Here is a 20,132-nt window from a genome sequence, read left to right on the forward strand (position 1 = left end):
GTCACTTTGCAGAGAATTGCAGGGAAAATTAGAATATGTAGTTGTGTTTATAGTCTCGTTAAGTGATGATACGATTAATGTGCAGATGTTCAATAGTAAAAAAGTAGGAAGTAGCCACCACAAGACAAATGCCTGAATAAACATGGTGTTGACATTAACACTAGAAGGTTAAGTCATACTGTGTAGAGCTTTTTTCCTGACAAAAGCATCTGGAAGACTGGAGGATATGTTAAAGGAAAGACGTCAGGATAAATACAAACCATACTGTTTTCAGATGAATCTTCTGTAATTCTGAGTGCTCTATATGCATTCCACCTCCAGAAATATTTTAGAAAAGAATTATACTTTACCACCTATGGTATTATCAGGAATACCATGATGAAGATATTAGTTTTGTAAGCAAGAGAATTCCTAGAAACAATTAGCTGAAGAAAATCTGAGTACTTCCACATATCTGACTTCCCTCTTTTCCCTCCAGCCTTAAAATAATAATGAAAGAGTAATGCAGAGTTATCAGGTATTTGCGTTGCAGAGAGCAATGTTCTAGCCCCATATCTTCACTTTTTCTCAAGGAAAGGAGAAGCAGCACATTATCAGTGAGTGCCTTGTTCTTCACAAGCCAATCATTTTGAATCCATTGACTGAATCCAGTTGTTTCTGAAGCTGTAGTTATGAAATCATTAGCTGATTTTGATGGTTGTTCAACAGTCTGAATTATGCGAATGCTGCCTTAAATAATACATAACTGAAGAGGTTTAAAGCTGTCACTAGAGCTGCTTAAACTATGAAAAGATGGTATGAAAGTGGCTGCAGGGCTAGATTGCTCCAGATGGATTCTTTGCCAGAGTTCTATCATAAACATCTTTAGTACATACTGACTTAAGCTGCAGATATGAGCTGTCTTTTATTTTCTCTTTTTCTTAGCCTCATCTCCTCTCCCTTTACTTAGCAGTAGATGCTTATTTTCCTGTGACCTGGATTCTACTTACTTTAGGCTTTCAAAATTTGGTTTTTCAAGACTAAAAAAAGTGTATTTCTATACAAATGCATTTAATTGTCAGTTCCCCGACAATACCTAATTCTAGAAAACTGTTCTGGATTCAAGTTTTATCTATTATTTATTCTCCCGAAGATGTTCTTTTACCTTCCTGTCAGTCTTGTAAGGATACAAAGTATTGAATGATCTGTGCATGTCCATTCCCACATTATCCTGGGATGTATTCTTGCCATACTTCCTTCACATGGGTGAGCCATACTACCATACTACATCCTTGCTGTATAGGCAGAAAACCTTCTCAGTTGAGTTTTCAATCCAATGCTTTTCTTAGCCCTAAATTCATACTTAGAAAAGGAAATCCCAATTTTGTTCCCCTTCATCACTTAATTTCTCACTTAGAACCATATGTTCCTTCTCCTTTCCTCTTAAGTGCAGCCAAGGAAAAGCAGGATGTATGCCTTGTGTGGTATTTACATGTGAGAAGTCTGTACAAAACCTAATAGGCACAGGTATTTAAACGTTTTGTGCCATGAATTATAGTGTCTCATAAATTTGAAGGAGCAAAAATGTAAGCTGTTTCAGTTACCTTAGTGTGGCTTTTAAATAGATCAGTAGCCAGAGTTTCCTTGTCTAATAAGTAAAGCAGGTTGGAAAACAGGGCACTTGGAGAAATGCTTGTCATTATTAATGCTTAAGTGTATTCTTTGTGAACCTGTCACAGGAAAGAATAATCACTTGACTTTCTTTTGTTACAGGAACAGTATGAATTGTACTGTGAAATGGGCTCCACTTTTCAGCTGTGTAAAATCTGTGCAGAGAATGACAAGGATGTGAAGATAGAGCCTTGTGGACACCTTATGTGCACTTCTTGTCTTACAGCATGGCAGGTACTGTTGTAGTTCAGTTAGTGGAGAAGAGGATGGATTTCTCTGTTACATTCCTGTTTACAGTGTGGGTAAATGTTTACTCTTCCAGGTACAAGGATGTTCATATTTAAAATGATAAACTTTTTTATTTTGCAGACCAGAAATCTGTGAAAAACAAAGCTCCAGAAGTGTTTACAGTCTGGACTTGTAGTCTTGCCAAGGTCATTTGCTGACTGCTACTGAGTGGAAACTATTTCCTGAGTGTAGTGCCTACTCAGACAGTGCAAGCTGGGCATTTGGTGCCAATTCAGTCACCCAGGTCACTTCGTGATGTATTCAAAAGGCACAAAGAGGACATGTATCCATGGGAATGGATAACTAACTAGACAGCATTTTATATGGAGAAGAGATGACTTCAGTGAGGGAAAGATTCAGTCAGTAGTACAAGTTATGAAGTGGCCTGTGGAAAATAAGCTCAGAATTCATGTGTTTCACGTTAATAACAAGCAAAGCACTAAACCACCTTGCTTTAGATGGTTGTTGGACTAAGACATTGAATGGAGGGGAAACTCCATTCTCTCAGTGTCATTTACAGAATATCCAAAAAACACAGAGACTTTCTGGTGACACAGGTTAGGGTGTTTTGTCCATCTTGTTCATGGATATACTAGTCTGTGGGAAATGGGAGAACTGGTACCTTTAGTTCAGTGTGGTTGACAAGTATTTGACCTAAAAAGTAATATTGAAAGCAAGAGGTCATTTTACAGCTTCAGACTTCCCCTAATAGGTGCTTCTCAAAGTGCATCAACTGTGCTTCCTTCCTTCCCCTTTCTTCTTCCTTATCTGTATTTTATGGGGAGAAGTAAGGGTCATCCAGTTGTCAGACAGGACTCTTTTCCACAATTAGGCACCATTCTTTGCTTACAACTGTAGTGAGAAGAGTAAAAACAATCCTTGACTCTAGTCCATTTTTTACTTGGTTTTAAATGAGTTTGTCTCAGTTAATGGGTTTTCATTCTTTTGTATGAGATATGTCTTCAAGTTCTTCTTTTCTAATTAAGAAATTTTCTATCTAATTGACAAAGCATCACTGGCAAAACAACACGATATATCAGAAGTATCATTTGGGTTTTTCTTCCATTAGCAATAAAGCTCACTGAAAAAGACGTATTCTCAGTTTCCAATTTTGTGTTCTTTGTGATACATGAGTTTGATGCTCCAAACACAAATCTTTCCAATTGCCCACAGATCAGAAATTCTGAAGAAATTCCATTTGAGGCATACCCAAATAAGAATATTTATTTCACTACTAAGCAGCTGCTGAGATGGAACAATGTTTCTCATTTCAGGAGTACACTTCCTCTATTCATTCAAGTTTCATTCTGAATGACAGATATAGAGGTCTGACTACGCTGATCATTGACTTAAAAAATTATGAAAAATTCTGAGGTCTTGTAGATTTTGGGATTTTTTGGCTCAGTTGAAAGGGCAGAAGGACTGAAATCTTGGTATTTTTGATTGGTGGGTGTCTCATGGCACGATAGCAGCATGGTTCAGTGTTGTGCCAGTGATGTGCTCTGATTTTGGAGAATTGAGAAGTTAAGGTCCTCAGTAATTTGGCTGATGGCTAGGGATTCAGGAAGAGGACCACTGCTGAACATGAGCCAGCAGTGTGCCCAGGTGGCCAAGAAGGCCAATGGCATCCTGACCTGTATCAGGAATAGTGTTGCCAGCAGGACCAGGGAAGTGATGCTAACCCTGTACTCAGTGCTGGTGAGGCCACACCTGGAGTGCTGTGTCCAGTTCTGGGCCCCTCAGTTCAGGAAGGATGTTGAGGTGCTGGAGAGTGTCCAAAGAAGGGCAATGGGGCTGGTGAAGGGATTGGAGTACAGGCCATATGAGGAGAGGCTGAGGGGACTGGGGTTGTTTAGCCTGGAGAAGAGGAGGCTCAGGGGAGAACTCATCACTCTCTACAACTCCCTGAAAGGAGGTTGTAGCCAGGTGGGGGTTGGTCTTTTATCCCAGGCAACCAGCAGTAAGACAGGAGAGTACGGTCTTAAGCTGTGCCAGGGGAGGTTTCGGTTAGATATTAGGAAGAATTTCTTTACAGAAAGGCACTGGAATGGGCTGCCCAGGGAAGTGGTGGATTCGCCATCCCTGGAGGTATATAAGAAGAGAGTGGATATGGCATTCACTACCATGGTCTAGTTGACAGAGTGGTGTTGGCTCATGGATTGGAGTCAATGATCTCAGAGATCTTTTCCAACCTGGTTGATTCAGTGGTTCTGTGAAAGCATTTTAGGCTCAGAACTGACATGTTTGAAAGTACCAGGCTTCATCAGAACATTGCTACCAGCTGTAATTGGTCAGGTACATTTCGGACTTCATTATAAATTTAACTTTTGTATAATTAGTGAGGCAATGAAGAAATATGACACTGTAACAGCATCAGCTGTTGCAAGCTTCTGGTGGGCTAATGTTTAATTGGCAGCATAATGGCTCATTAGACGTGCCTCAAGAGATCCATACAGATGTTTTCACTAAGCAGAAAAAATTGAGTATGCAACATCAGATCTGCATAGAATACTAAGGATGATTGAGTTGTTCACCTTTATGGGGATCAGTCTCCCAAAGAAGACTTGGTTTACCTGGGTTTTCTTTTTGGTTTTTTAGGTTTTTTTTGTATTATGCAACAGGAGTAAAATCTCATTTTATTCCATAGAAATCTATTCTTGTCTGAAAACTACATGTCTGGTCTTGATTCTAAAAGCATATGGGCATACATGCTGCATCGTAAGGTTCACAGTGTTCTAAATAGCCTTTCTGAGGGCATGGACAAGCATGTGTGTTCATACAGACATCTTGGACCTGTTTTATTTTCTCAGTTGTCTTCATACTGTTGAAAAGAAGTCTTTGCTGCTGTGATTTGTTACCAGTACTTTTGAAAAGAAAGGACAGGAACTGCTAGTTCAGAACTATTTTCCAGCACAGATACAAGAAAGCCTTGAAAACTAAAAGCCTCATCAGTGGGGCTGCTTCTAGAAAATTAATCTGTAAGGAAATGTATAGAGTAAGTAAGGGAAGACTTCTGTTCACTCAACAACAGCAGTAGAACCATATAATTTGGAGGTACTCTTTGAGGTAGAAATATTCACCAGTTATTTGTAATTAGGGTGCTAAAAGTAGAGTACACATTTCTCTCCATACAGAATGAAAATCTAGTACTTGTCATGCAAATAGACAAGACTGTCAGGAGACATCATTTATACTTATCTGGCCTTGGGATACAGTTCTTCCAGACTGTAAAATCATTTGTCAGTTTAGTAAGACTGGCAAGTGTTAAGATAAAAATAATGCTAGAAAAAAAATTAAAGCTGTTCTTGCATCTGAGATATCAAAAACCTCTGCTTGCTTGATTATATTACAGCCTAGGTAAGTTGTTTAGAATTAATGTTGGTGTACATACCCTTTTTAGCTGTCTGTCTACCTAGTACAAATATGACATGATGTGATTTCTGGTTTCACTTTGAATTACCTTGATCTCTCGAAGCTTCAGGGCTCTTCTTGGTATGGGTTTGGTTTATGTTTTGTCCTTTTTGGGGGGGAGCGGGTATTCAAGGTGTTTTGGGTTTTTTTGTTGGTTTACCTGGGTTTTGTTTTTTTTATACAATTCTACATTGTGCCTCTTGGTGGAAATATTTCTTTATAAATGCTTGAAAGACTTTTCTCTTATGTTTTTGTTTATTAGTAGTCTGAAATCTTTAAAGACTTTTTGGTTACTTCTTATGAGGAAAAAATAAATTTTTGGAATAAGTAAAAGAAACTGAATATGGCTGCTTGAAAATCATTGAACACGCACCACTTAGAGATTAAAATAAAAGTGGTTCCTGTTTCTGATAACATATGAAAATAGATCCTTGTTTTATATAATATATGAAAGAAGTATTTAAGTCCTGGTTTGTTAAACATGTAAAAAAAATATTTGTAGCTTTACGTGGTCTGAATGCATACTGCTGAATGCTGGTAACGTTGCAGCCATGACAGACTTTATATGTTTTTCAGAAAATAAGAGCTGCATGCCGTAAAGCTTGTCTGCATTTCCTAACTTCAAATCAAAAAGAAATACTTTACCTTTAATATAAAAGATATATAATAAAATGCATTGTCTCTGTCTACACACCTTGCCTTCTTTCTCTTGAAGATATAGCAAAATGGTAAACCTAAAAGGCCAGGTGTTACTTCCTGACCTGTAATATTAAGACTGTTTTGGTACTTTGTAGATTTAATAGTTGCATTTTGATTAGTTATTCTTAAGTGAACCCTAAAGTGAAGATAGGAGGTTTTAAAGGTGCAGTCATTTCTAGATTTATTATAGTTAAATATTTGTTAATCAGTTCCCTGTTAATCAGTTCACTCCACTACTTCTTTAGAAGCTTTTTGAGACTGGTTAAGGATGTTTCTTTGTAGAAAGATTTAAATCTATTTTTAAAGTTATTTCTATTTATTATTTTTTAAAATTTGTCTGCTTTTTTGTCTTGCTGTAGGAATCTGATGGCCAAGGCTGTCCTTTCTGCCGCTGTGAAATCAAAGGAACTGAACCAATCATTGTGGATCCCTTTGATCCAAGGGATGAAAACTCCAGGTGCTGCAGTATTATTGATAGCTTTAGTATGCCCATGTTGGACTTGGATGATGATGATGATAGAGAAGAGTCTTTAATGATGAACCGTTTGGCTTCAGTCCGAAAGGTAAGTTTTCAAGCACTGTACAACAGCTAAAGTTAGATGTTTGTAAATTAAGCTGCCTGTAACTTTAAAAAATCAGAGCTTGCACTTCATTCTCTAGGCTTCATCAAATCACTGAACAGTTTTTGGGTGGAAAAAAAGCATGCATCAATCATACTACATTAACACTGAAGTTGAATAGGAGAAAAAATTATTCCAGATTCTCAGCTGATGGGAACTGTGTTAACGTTGTTTATAATGGACAAAGCATGAGTTTGCACCAGCTGAGACTATTATCCAAACTACACTGTATGGACAATTCCCTGAGCTTTTATTTGTAAGGAACAAAAAGATTCATATATACATATATTACTAGTTTTCTGCATCTGTGTGTATACACATGCATGGAATGTTTTAGGATTAAACTTGAGTTTCTAAACAAGTTATAAATATTATTACTTTGTAAAGGTGACTTGGCAGCCAATTCATATTGCACACAAGTAGCTTTTAATCATGTTTCAAGTGGGCTGTCTGTGATGTTTTTTCTATTTTTTAAGTGTTAGGCACTTTTAGTGGGAAAAGTGCTTTTGAGATTATTCATAGTGACTTTGTGCTTTGGGATGTTTTTTGTCCTCAAAGTGATCTGTGTTAAATTTTGGGATCTTTCTCTGGTCACAGGAGATTTTATTACTGATAAATAAGCACTATCTTAACAAAAGTTTATTTTATGGTGATAGTTTTCATGATTATATTTTAGCCTAGAATAGATACTGTCATAGTCTATGCAACACTGATTTTCACAGGGCATTTTCTAGATTTTACCTTTTACTGAGGTCATCTAGTTTGAGCAGTTGCCTTGGAATTAATTCTGTAATGTCTTGCTCTTCCATTTCCTTATCATTTTATTTGTTAAAAAAACCCCAACACCTGCTTCACCCTCATATCTGAGAGTATCTGTCAGTTAATATACACATTTCTGATATCCTTCCTGACCTCTTAAGGCTTATGAATCATTCTTGTGTTGTGTACGTAATACAACATGGTCTGCCCTTGGGAACAGTTTATCCTTCCTGCCTGGACTTAAATTGTAGTCTGCAGCCTGACCTCTGTGAGATAGCTTTGAAATGATGGGCTTTTATAACACTATCACTTCCATGATAAGGCAAAAATGCATTATGCTTTTATCAAAGGAAGGAACAATAGGCTTTACAATAAGAAGTCTTTGGTATCCACCAAGTGCTCGAGTGCTTTGGTGCCCTGCTGTGAAAGAAACCTACTAATTATTCCTGAAGTTTAGGAACAGGGTTTTTTCACTCTGTTAACCTCTTGAAGTCCTTACTTGAAATTCTTGAATTATTGGGTCATTTAGTGATTTTCAGCTGCTGTTTTCATCTTAAAACTATTACTAGTGGTTGTGCAGTGATGCTCTTAACCATACCACATGTGTGGAATATAACATTGTTTACATACACTTCTTGCTGGTAATGTCTTCGTCAGCTTTGTCTTTTTTGAATCATTACTTATTTTGCCTGCTTAAGTAGGGTTTATTTGTAGCCTGCTAAAAGAAATTATTTTTTTCTCTGACATGTAGAACTTTACTTTTTTTGAAATTTTCTTTTGTTTATTGTTAATGCTGTTAATATGAACATGATACGGCATAATGACTGTGTTGTAGTAACTTAATTTGTTCAGACAATGGAAGTTGATGACAAAGACAATTTAGCTCTTGTAGCCACCCTGCTGATACTGTAGTAATCTCAATGAACAAATTTTTCCGTTCTTGCTTTGTTGCAAGGACTACTGTATGCTTTTTCAACATAAAACTGTTAATCCTTGAAAATCAAATGGGCTGCATTTGTCTCAAATCACCTGGCTAGACCATATGGTATTCTGAGAAAAATCTTACTAGTAGTGAGCTGGAATGCTAACCTTGCTAGAGGAAAAGAGTTTCAGGGACATGAAGTTCTGATGAAAGTGACCGTGGGGCTTCATAATGTGTTGAGGAAATATATCAATCAGATATCAGAAAAATACTAGTTCTGCAGTTTATCATTTTTATTCCTGAGGTATACTTAGAAACTGTAAGAGGTATCTGAATTAAGGCACTGGAGGACCTCAGACTTGAAATTACTTCAAGGAAAAGAATAATCTTGAAGCTCCTTACTCAATTGTTTAATGGAGTGAGTAGATGGATACACACGAAGAAAAATGAGTCATTCCTGTTAGGTGTTGTGTATGAGTCAGCAGCAGTTCAGCTGTAACAGAGGCTTTAGAGAAATCCACTGCAATTAGTCTGTTTATCTGCCTTATCAAGCAGCTTAGGGTTTTTTTTTTTTAATTTCCAAATTGTTTTCAGATATTTCTTTATGAAAGAAAGATGAAGAGTGGTGTCAAAACCCTCTGTTAATTGTTTTATTGCTGAGAAATTTCCAGCCTCGTGGTATCAGATTAGCTAATGCAGTTCTTGCCTGAAATGTTCCTTTTCTCAGTATTAGTATTTGAAAGAGGTGTAAATGCTGGGAGGCAGTGTGCCTTCCCTAGTTAAGATATATTTTACTGATTCTTTTGGCAGTGTGGTACTGACTCTGACAGGCTTAACTCCCTCTCCCTCCTCCACATGCACTTTGTGCGGTCAGCAAAGGAAAGATCAAATAGGGAATACACCTGTCTTTGTAAAAAAATGTTTACAACCATCAGTGCTGAGTGATGTAACTTTATATCCTCATATAAATTTTGAAGTCCAGATAATACTAATCTGTCTTATCTTAACAAGAAATAACAAATATGTGATTTACTGGATTTTAAATAAAGAAACTTCAGAGAACCACTTGGAAATGAGAAATCCATTTCTGGTGTAGGTCTTCTTGGACCTTCTTAGATGTCTCATGCAATTTATGATTTTGCTCCAGCAGTCAGGATAGTATTCCTCAGTGAGTCACTTGTTAGGATTTGTGTTGAGTATGCTTTTCATATCTGTCTATCTGGGAGAAAAGTATTTGAGTATTTGAAGCCAGGATCCTTGATTCAATAGCCTGACTGTTAATATTTCCATCAGAAAAATCTTGACTAGAAATTTTAATCAGTGTTGGAAGCAAGCTTTTTCTTGAATTCACATCTGCCACAGGCAAACTGATACCAGTATGTCCCAGTAATAAATGCATCTGATGAAATAACACAAGTGTGGTCCATTTGCAGTACAATTGCAGAGGAAGTCACAGCTGCTTTTCCCTTGGCAGCAGTCATGCCAACCAGATGAAGTCCATGTTGTTACAAAGGAGTCTGTGTTCTTTTCCTTAATTACATCTTTATTGCACAGGTCTGTGTGTGTTGCAGTTGCAGCAGAGCCCCTTTGTACACTGAAGGTCTGTCTTCTGTCACTGCCAGTTCATTTGAGTTAGTTTTTATCTTAATCACTTGCTTATTTTATCTTTTTGTCACTGTGCTCTCTCGTTGCACATTTATTTCCAGCAAATACAAAATACACAGAAATCTCCAGTAGGTGACAAACAGAAACGTTTTAAATCTCTTTGTCCTTAGGGAGTCTACCAAAAAGAGTAGGTATTGTGTACATCCATTAGAGCCCTGGTATCCACGTGAGATGCAGCCATCTTGCTGGCAGAGCTGTCAGCACACATCAAATTGATGCAGCTAGTCAGGTTGGATGGGGGCAGACTGAAAAATATGGGACTTCTATAATGTGAATATGATGGAAATCTTATGTTGAATACTGAAGAAAATCTTTTTGTTGCTGTGGAATATTTCGGGGTTTTTTTTATTTTTAGTATCGTTAGATCTAAACAAGGAATCATAATTTGTAGTTTGTCTCAGCAAAGCTTTCACTCTTAGTTCAGCACCAATAGGTGGTATGGATTAAGCTTTCTTGTAGGGGAAGAGAAACTGCTTTTGCTTGCAACTGTTTTCCTTTTTTTCTTTTTATTTTTTCTTGTGCCTTATAAGTTACTCTTTAACCTGTTGGTCATCATCAGTTCCTTTTTTGAAATCTCTGGGGCCACAGCATGTTGTGATAGCATAGTGGCTGTAGGCAGTAGTAGTCCAGGGGAATGAAAAATTACTTCATTGTTTTGAAACAAGGCATAACAAGACATTAATGTAAACTTAAATTGAAGTCCTTTCACACATTCACTGCTTTGAAAATTTTCCATTTCATTTTGGTAGTTGTGGGTTACCATCCATAGAGTGTGCTGGGTACAGATAGCCAAATACCAAATATATACAGAACTACAAGTTTATCACATAAATTAAATCTCTTGCTTCAGTGGTGTTAAGAACAGTCAGGTTTTAAATATCTTGAAACTTTTAAATGAATTTTCATATTATTCTAATTTTTGTTAGTGCCTATTCCATATTAGATGTGTCTTTCAGGCATTTGTTTTTGTAAATCAGAAAATAGCATCAGTCCCTACTGAGTTTTAAATGTGAATATTTTCATGATTTTTGTCTCTGCTGGAGCTAAGACTGCTATGGCAAGAGAAAAGAAGTCTGACATGGATGGAACCAGTGGGCTCACTGAGGGATGAGCATATCATTTTGCCTAATGATTCTTTAGAGCAGAACTGTGTAAGAGAAGGTCACCATATAGAAATAGGGACCAATATTCTCAGAGTGATATCACTACAGTGTTGTTCTCTTAGCTGGGGATTCTTAGAGCTCCATGCAGTGTGACATCTGAGATTGTCATGTTGCCCTCTGAGGAAATTGCATTAATTAGTGTGATGGTACGACAATTAGAACATCTTAAATTCCAAACAAATATTTCCTGTCCAGTAATCTGTTTCCAGTATTTCCTATTTTCCTTATTCTTTGTTTCCAACTCCTATTACATGTAAGTTTGTTCTTCTGGAACAATTCCCTGCTGACTGAAATGCATTATCTTGTGCAACACCATAAAATGTTGAGAATTAACTACAGCACTTTCATTTTTTTTTTTTTAAATAATTGCATCTTTTTGGAGGTGTGACTTGCTTATTTGGTTCTATTTCAGATAATTTGGGAAATAAATTAATTTTCTGTCTGCTGAAGCCAATCCATTGAATATAGTATATTGCATGGTTCTTGGCTTTTGGGAATGCTTGGTGGAGTTATAACTAAACTTTGAAAACTAATGCTATTAAACGATACAATGTTTATTATGCTATCTAACTGATGCTTTCTGGTAAGGAAAATGAATTGACATTCGGTTTATAGTAATTTTATGATTACAGTTGCTCAGGCATGCTCGTGAGATACATATCTAACTTAGTTATTCAGCTTTCTATAATGTTCAGAGAGGCTAAGCATTTCAGTCACTCGTGTTTATCTTTGTGGTCTTTCAGTCAAGGACAGGGGCATTCACCGACTGAAGGAAACAAAGACAATTTAAGGACTATATTCAAGTCACTTAATATGAACATTACAACCACTTCTTCACTGAAGAGAGAAACTGTAAAATCTCTGATAGCCAGGAAGAGCATAAATCCTCAATTGCTCTGTCTCTTGAAGGTGAATGTTTAGTTGTGACACTGAGCTTACCCGAAGCTGTAGACCAAGTAGGAAGACCCAAAAACAGAATCAACCTAGCAATGGAATTGCACCTTAGCCTTCTGGCTCTTCAACACCTCCTCACCCCTCTCTTGCATTTTCTTACCCTGTCAACAGTAATACCATGGTGTCTCCTATTTTTGAAGGAAATGTGGTAGCAGTCCCACTTGTATAAAACAGGATAATAAATGAAGCTGTAGTACAGAGCATTGAGTAAGGAGTCAGTATACTAGATCCTTTTCCTGGATCTGCTTTTGAACTTATGAGGTTTCTTTAATATAGTCACTGTATGTAAAGACAGATAATGTTGTTTACCTGTTTACCTTGTTAAAGAACTTTCTAGTCTCATCCCAGTTATCACCGTGGGATGTACAGCATTTGTGAGAAAAAGCTTATGAGAAGAGGGGGAAGTTTTTATCAGTGTGGCTTAGCCTAAAGATGGGTGTGTTTTTGTGAGCGATTTTTTTATGTTTGCCTTAAGAAGGTAGCAGATTTTCAGCCTCTGCAGGCAGGCTCTGGTACAGAACAGTGGGATGCCTCAGTGCACAAGTGGCCCAAGGCTGATGCTTGGTGTGAATGTCTTCCAGCTACTTGTGTCTGCTGCCATCGAAAGCACAGAACATCCAGGTTTACTAACAGTGCACTGAAACTCATACAGTGAGCTCCCAGAAATAACTTAAACTGATTTATGCAAACACCTGAACTGTGTTTGTTAAAACTGAGGAAGATGAGGATCAGGGAGTAGTTGCAAAACTGGTGGGGCCAATATTGAGGGTTGAAATCTTTGGTTCTGATGAATTTGGAAGGGCAACTCAAGAAAAAAAGTTGTAATTTGTCACTGGAGGGGGATGTTAAGATTTTGTGGTATTAGTTCAGTATTTGCTAAAATGATAAACTAAATTGTTCTAAAAGGATTTTTGAAATTCCTTCCTTGTTTATTTGCTGATTTAACTTCTTTGCCTACCACCTTACTGATGATTTTGGATGATAAGTTTTCAGAAGACATACTATTTATGTGGAAGTGTGATGGAAAAATGGGCTGTAGTTAACACACAATATCATAGATGTCCAGGTTTTAAAAGTAATGTACAGAACTTTAGATTGAGTACTCTCTATTAATAAAAAGGTTATCAAGGGTAGCAGTATTACAGCTGAATTTATGTTTGTGGATTTTTTCCTCATGTTTCACAAGGATTGTTTGTTTTTTTATACAAATCGCTGGCATATATTTTCTGTTTTCATCACAAGTTAGCATGGGTCTTAATTTTGAGGTAGAATGACTCGTAGACTTCTTTTTCAGTAACTGTAAGATGAGCTCCTATACTGTCTATTAATTGAAAGAGCAGCAGATGTCCATTATGATAAATGACTATTAGTAAGTATTATCGAATTATCATTTTAGTTGTGGAATGGAAGTTGTATACTTGATCATCAGGTAAATAGTAATTTATTTTTGCTCTGTCTTGAAGTGCAATGAGAGGCAAAATTCACCAGTGACTTCCCCAGGATCTTCCCCTCTTGCACAAAGAAGAAAACCACTTCCAGACCCCCTGCAAATACCACATCTTAGTCTTCCACCTGTACCTCCTCGTCTGGATCTGATTCAGAAGGGAGTGGCACGGTCACCATGTGCCAGTCCAACTGGGTCACCAAAGGTGAGTCTTACTGAACCATCATTTCTTGATATAAGGATATTGAGAATTTGTATTTGATTGTTTTCTAGGTGAACTTTCTTGTTTGTTTTGGAAGATGGACTGTTTCAAAACTTTCCATATGCGTTTTCTTTTTTCAGGAGTTAGCTCTGTCCAAAAGAACTTTAATTCCTTCTAGCTTAGGGAAATTTTAGATTAGATCCACATTGATGAAGTCTCTTATCTCTTTCCATAATTCCTTACGTAGTTAAATGTTTCTGGCTGCATGTGTTGGTCAAATGTGACTTCATTTTGTCTGATGATTATATTGTACTTGGTTATGGTCAGAATTTTAAAGACATTGCAGTAATGGATCAGTTCTGTAATAAACTCCGATTAATGAAAATAAATAGAAACTAAAGTTTCCTGAAAATAGATTTAAAGGTCATTATCTCATTAAAATTATATGTTTTCCTCTCATGATGATTTATGATCAATTTCCACAGTGTCCTTACAAGAAAAATATGTGCAGATACACTGCTTTCAGAAGCTTAAATGGCATATAATAGGACTCAAGTTTCAAGGGAAATAATAATGACTCTATAGCTAATAAGTTGTATGCTGTGTTTTGTAAAACAAATGGTACTAAAGATTCAATGATTTTTTGAGTGGATAAGCATGAAGGAGAACAAATACTGTTTGTTGCTCTCCATTACAAGTAGATTGTTTTGTTGTAATTGCTGCATAGCGAGAACAAGTTAGATTTAAATTTTTCATTTTTAGATGATGAATAAAAATTCAAGTTCAAACCATGACTTGAAACCCATGTGCTCATAATAATCCCATTTGAAGTAGCTATTTCTTTTGTCAGGTTTTTACTTTAAGCTTGAAAATCAACATCTTTTTAAGATTCTAGTGGTTTATAATTTAGAAGAAAAAATAGAAGTTTGAATAATTTCTTTAATCTTCTTTCATAATTTCCTATATTATGCAGAGGAATTTGTAACACACGGAAGATATACACAAAGTCATGCCACATGCATTAAAATTAATTTTACAATAGCATTTTTTACAGAGTTCATGGCTTTAAAAAAAAAGAAAACCAGAAATACCATTAATGCTGCTTTAATATTTTGAAAATTCTTTTTTCTGTGAAACTTTTCCTGGAAAAAAAATAATATTTGGGGAGTATAAGGAAAATAGAATGAAGGCAACAAAGAATAATTTCATACTTAAAAAATTTTCATATTTAAGAAAAAGATGTTTTAGTCCTGCCAAAACTGCTACTTCAGTCAAAAAAACTTTTCTATATTTCTGCAGTTAAAAATTATAGTTTATAACTAAGCTATAACCAAAAATCTGGACCTAGCTGTTATGTTCTTGTCTTGACAGTGAGAATAACTATTTTTCTTAACTAACAGCTGAATGAAATGCTTCTTTATTTAGTATACTGTCCTTTTCATATGAATAAACCTGTAGATAAAATAACTTTATTTTCAATTCAAGTAATGTGTTAAGAATAATGTATGAAGAATAGTGCTGGGCTAACCAGTGAAGCGAAAGTAAATGTTATTATTACTTTAAAACTTTTGTGACACCCATTTCTTAAAGTGGTAATAATATATGAAGGCTTACCAAAGTTGGAGAAAATTACACATTCCAAGGGAAATAATCTTCCCTGCCTTTCTTCTGGTAGCTGGAGATAAAACATTCATAAAAACCTGGTCCAACTGCTACTTTGTAAAAGACCATTTATAAACCATTCTTAGTGAGAATGTTTTGGTTTTGTCAGATTTGTGATCTTAGAAACTATGCAGCTACCTGTATAAGTTTTTTTCCTGATAACTTGGTTTTCAATCTTTTAGTAATAGTATACATGATTTTAGAAAACATTTAACCATTTATGATGTAATTCAATTCTGAGAAAGGAAGTATTTTGGCAAAAGTTGTTTGCAGATGAGCTAACTGCAAATATAACTGCATACTAATTATCTTGTTACCTGAAAAAATGAACTGCAATTAAACAAATTGGGCAGTCTAACAATGCATGTCATGCAGAGATTGGAGTCATCTCTAGGTATATAATTAAAAATGAAATAATTGTTTCTTCTTCTACTTTCTTCCTAATCATTGATCATTGTTTTTTGTGCTCATTCGCTGTCACCAAGTAATTCCCCTGGGATATTGGTTTTGCTTTGTTTGGGGGTTTTTTGTCTGCATCAAGAAGTCTGTTTTTTCCAAGCATTCCTCAGAATACATTTCGGCAGATGAATAAGTGATTCAAATAATCAAAGCCAAGGATACTGGAGAAACTTATGGGCCAGTTAAACATACCTCAGTTAGTTGTCTTTTCTGCTTTCCACTCCTTCTTTGCATTACTCATGAACAGCAGAAATGGGGGCATGCTTTCTGAACAGGGGCCAGGTTGTCTACAGAATGCAGATGTTTAACCTACTGGCAAGTGCTCTTGTGATGCCAAGAAAATATCTCCATTAGGACTGGTAAAGCCACACTTGATCGTCAGAAATACTCATGCCTGTATCTAACTTTCCTTTCTTTTAACTTACTGTGTTGTTTAGTCTTCTCCTTGTATGGTGAGGAAACAAGACAAACCTTTGCCAGCACCACCACCTCCCTTGCGAGATCCTCCACCACCCCCACCAGAGAGACCTCCACCAATTCCACCAGACAACAGGATAAGCAGACACCTGCATCATCCAGAAAGTGTGCCTTCCAGAGACCAGCCGATGCCCCTCGAAGGATGGTGTCCCAGAGATGCATTTGGGACAAGTCAGTTGGTAGGATGTCGAGTGGGGAGTGATGCTTCTCCCAAACCAGGACTGACTGCAATTTCAAACGTGAATGGAAGGCACAACCGCGTAAGTTCTGATCCGGGATTTATGAGGAAACACAGACGTCACGAGCTGCCTGCAGAAGGTGCCAAGGTATTTCAGATGAACTGGATGTTGAATCCTTATTTGATACCCTCTTGCAGCATTGTCTTGCATTGGCTAAAACGCTGTTTATATTGGTCAGTGTTGACCTGTGGTTTCTGAGTCTTTACTGTTGATACTTCGTACTGAGCTGATCATAAGGAAATGGTTTGTTAAATATTGTAATTTGTAAAGCAAAAGTACATGAGGGTCTGAGTTACAATTTTCACATCAAACCATCAAAAAATGTCATGGAGAGAAAATTCTAGATGTGCTATATTCTTTTAGCAAATCGTCCATGATATGCTGTAACGTAGTTATATAACATCTCAGGTCCACTTTGGAAATGTCGTAGGCCAAAACTGTGTATGCATTTGCTGATGGAATAGATGTTCCAGTTGGTTCTGTTGTAGGTGAGGTGAGGACTTAGTAACCTCTTCAGTTACAAGTATACTTAAATTATCACATATATTGTGCGCATTAGCATAAGAACTAAATATTCTAAAGGTTACTTGCGTTGTTCATCAGTAAAGCTGACTTTCAAAAGAACTTTAAATTAGTCATGATGTTCAGTATACTCTAATGAAGAAGATCTAACTTGCCTTGACCCTAAGAAATATAAAATAAAGCCAGGCTAAATGTAGAATGATTTATTGTGTCTTTACCACTGCCTATATGGGCAGCATCCTTGAAAGTGCTCAGTGGCACAGCCTTTAGCAGAATTTTTTCCTCCTTTGTACTTAAATCAGAACTCCAGTTGCTGGAGTTGTACAGTGTTGTAATTTGTCTATAGCAGTTTGTAACTTCTCTTGGACAAGTGTCCAGTGTAATAGTCCATTTCAGAGTTGTCACTTGAAACATTTCCACTAATTGTCTGGGTTGGTTTGGGTAGGGATTTGCTTGTCACCCACAGGAGAAATATGTTTTCCTGTTCTCAGTTGCATGTCTATAACTATGATGTTTCTTCTGTTAAAAAAAAAGGAAGGATTGTTTCTATATGTTACTTCAAGATATCTGGAGAGGAAAGCTTAGAAAGAATAGTTCTGGCATTGAGCAGCTTCAGGCACTTCCAAGGCCATGTGCAATTGGTCAAGCTTAGCTTTAAAAAGAGATCAAATGAGGATGGCCAAAGAAAAAATTCCTAGTTCTGCTCTAATCAGTTTTATCAAAGCAGCCCAGTAATTTAGTCGTAGATCTTATTAACTCAAAGCTGCTGCTTGTTTTTTGTTTGTTTGTTTGTTTGTTTGTTTTGCTTGAAGACTACATAACTTGTGCTAAGATGAAAGGATTTGTGGTTAAGTCATAATAGTTAGAAATAATTCTTTTTTTCTATTTACTTCTCCCAAGATCACAAGCTATTTAACCTTTCTATCTCCAATTTAAGATGTTTTTTTAATGTGGATGTTTTGGTTATTTTGAATGTACGTTACTGAAATTCAATTACTATTGATAGAAAGTGTTGCCATCTATGATGAAAGGTGCTTAAATTGTCTATGATATATTATATATTTTACTTGGAACTAAGCTGTTGTTTAAAATGCTATAGCTTTCCATCTGGGATACTGGGTTTCTATCTTCAACTATACCTTCATGTAGTATTCTAGTTATGGTCTGGCACAGTTTTGAAGCTGATGGAATGAATACATCTAAAATTAGAATACCCACTCAGTGCAGAAGTGCCACTGTAGTCTGGAAAAGTTTCATATACAAATCTTTAACCAAGTACTGTTTAAACTGTCATCTTCATGGTTATAGTTCTAAGCCATTTGATTAAAGGGAGCAACAGACAACTCTGAATTACCATTTCAGGCTGTATTCACATTCATGAGGGAAACATGGAATGCATTTTCATCCCTGATTTGTATATCATTTGTAATATAAACTTTTTGCTATTGATAAAAGCCAAGAATAGAGAAGACAATCCTGTGAGTATAGGATGGATTCTGGCAGGCACTGTAACACTGAGTTTTAAAAAAATGAATGTTTAGCATACTGTACTTGTTGCTTTTCAATTGCATTTCATCTCTCTCACCTTATGATCTTGAAAACTTAATTTTCCCTCAAGCAGTTCAGCTGTAATGGAGTAGTCCAACTGGTAACTGTGATGGGAAACTTCCTCTTTTGGTGAAGTCTTAAGCTAACACGTTCTGCAGCTCCCGAAAGGGGTGAGCTGAAACAGATATGAGAGGCCCTTCAGATAAAAGTTCTGTAGCATGAACTTGCAGGAAAGCCTTTACCCACAGTCTTCTCAACGTCTGTTGTATAATACCTAGTTGATGACTATCCATGATGAGGAACAGAAGGAGATACCCATTGTAACACTTGTGTGATTTGTAGGTTTTTTCGAATGGTCATCTGATAAATGAAGAATATGATGTCCCTCCACGGCTTTCACCCCCTCTTCCAGCTGTCTCCATCATCCCTAGTATAAAGTAAGTTAACTTTATCTGTCAAAGAAATGTGTTAATTAATGTTTGATAATAGCACTGATTCTCTGGTGCTCAAAGAAAAATGGGAAAATGAAAGAATTTAACTAATATAACTCGATTACATGCTTTCCATGAACTTTACATTCCCTTTGTAAAACCACAGTAAATTGTATTGATTAAGTGGCAGCAGTTCTGATATTAATTGAACGTAGCATGTTTTTATAGGAAAAGAGGCTGAATTGAACAAGGTCTTGCTCATAAGCATTTGGCAGTGGGAGCAGGTTCTGTCTGGTTTTACTCCTAGTATTGCAGCAGAAGTGTGGTCAAAGCTATTTATCACAGGATGATTATGACAGATTCTAGGGAAAGTGCTAAGGGTAAAGAATATGATTTGTCAGTGTTCTGCACCTAATCAAGTCATGCTTTCTAGGCTTTCTGCACAATGAGCTTTATCCAGGGTTCACACCAATGTCTGCTCTTTGCTGTAGCAAAAAACCCATACAGACAAAACCATTTTATATAATTTTAAATAGGATCAACCTCCCTGAGTTCTAAAATATGGTTTGGGAAGTTTTGTCGTTTCAAGTTGCAGACTATTTTTAGTCTTCCAGTAACATGACTGTGTATTTTTTACCAAGGTGTTGCCAGCATAGGAAATATCTTTGGACTCTGAATCACACAGGATTTTGTACAAAACAAGATACATTTGAAGTAAAAAACTTGGAAGTCCTATAATATAGTTTGTCCTTTTTTGTGTTTTTGTAAGGAAATTGGAGCATATCACCATGTTTGATGCTATCCTACAGCTTCTTTCCAGAGTACTACTTGTGATTTTTACTGTTAAATAAAATAATTGGACAGTCAGTACATACTAGTACTGAGAACTTTCTCATTAGTGTGCACCCATTCTGTTCAGTTAGCTTTAACATAGAAAACAAGTGTATTTCAGCTTTTTATTAGTATGCTGTTTTTTCTCTTCCTGACTACAAGAATAAAGGTGCAGTGGAGCACAGA

At 36.5% G+C, this 20,132-nt stretch overlaps 1 protein-coding gene across 3 annotated transcripts in view; it reads left to right on the forward strand.

Moving 5' to 3' along the window:
* The window catches only part of CBLB (Cbl proto-oncogene B), a 132,934-nt gene that overhangs the window by 87,697 nt on the left and 25,105 nt on the right, over window positions 1-20,132 (forward strand). For all 3 annotated transcript variants that reach the window (XM_018074701.2, XM_018074702.2, XM_018074703.2), the window contains 5 exons: window positions 1,753-1,884; window positions 6,408-6,611; window positions 13,595-13,780; window positions 16,336-16,701; window positions 19,027-19,121. In XM_018074701.2, the coding sequence (XP_017930190.1) occupies window positions 1,753-1,884; window positions 6,408-6,611; window positions 13,595-13,780; window positions 16,336-16,701; window positions 19,027-19,121 (983 nt within the window). The remainder of the gene's footprint in view (window positions 1-1,752; window positions 1,885-6,407; window positions 6,612-13,594; window positions 13,781-16,335; window positions 16,702-19,026; window positions 19,122-20,132) is intronic.

Source organism: Manacus vitellinus, unplaced genomic scaffold (assembly GCF_001715985.3).
Source record: "Manacus vitellinus isolate BGI_N305 unplaced genomic scaffold, ASM171598v3 scaffold_28_pilon, whole genome shotgun sequence".
In the NCBI taxonomy this organism is placed as follows: Eukaryota; Metazoa; Chordata; class Aves; order Passeriformes; family Pipridae; genus Manacus; species Manacus vitellinus.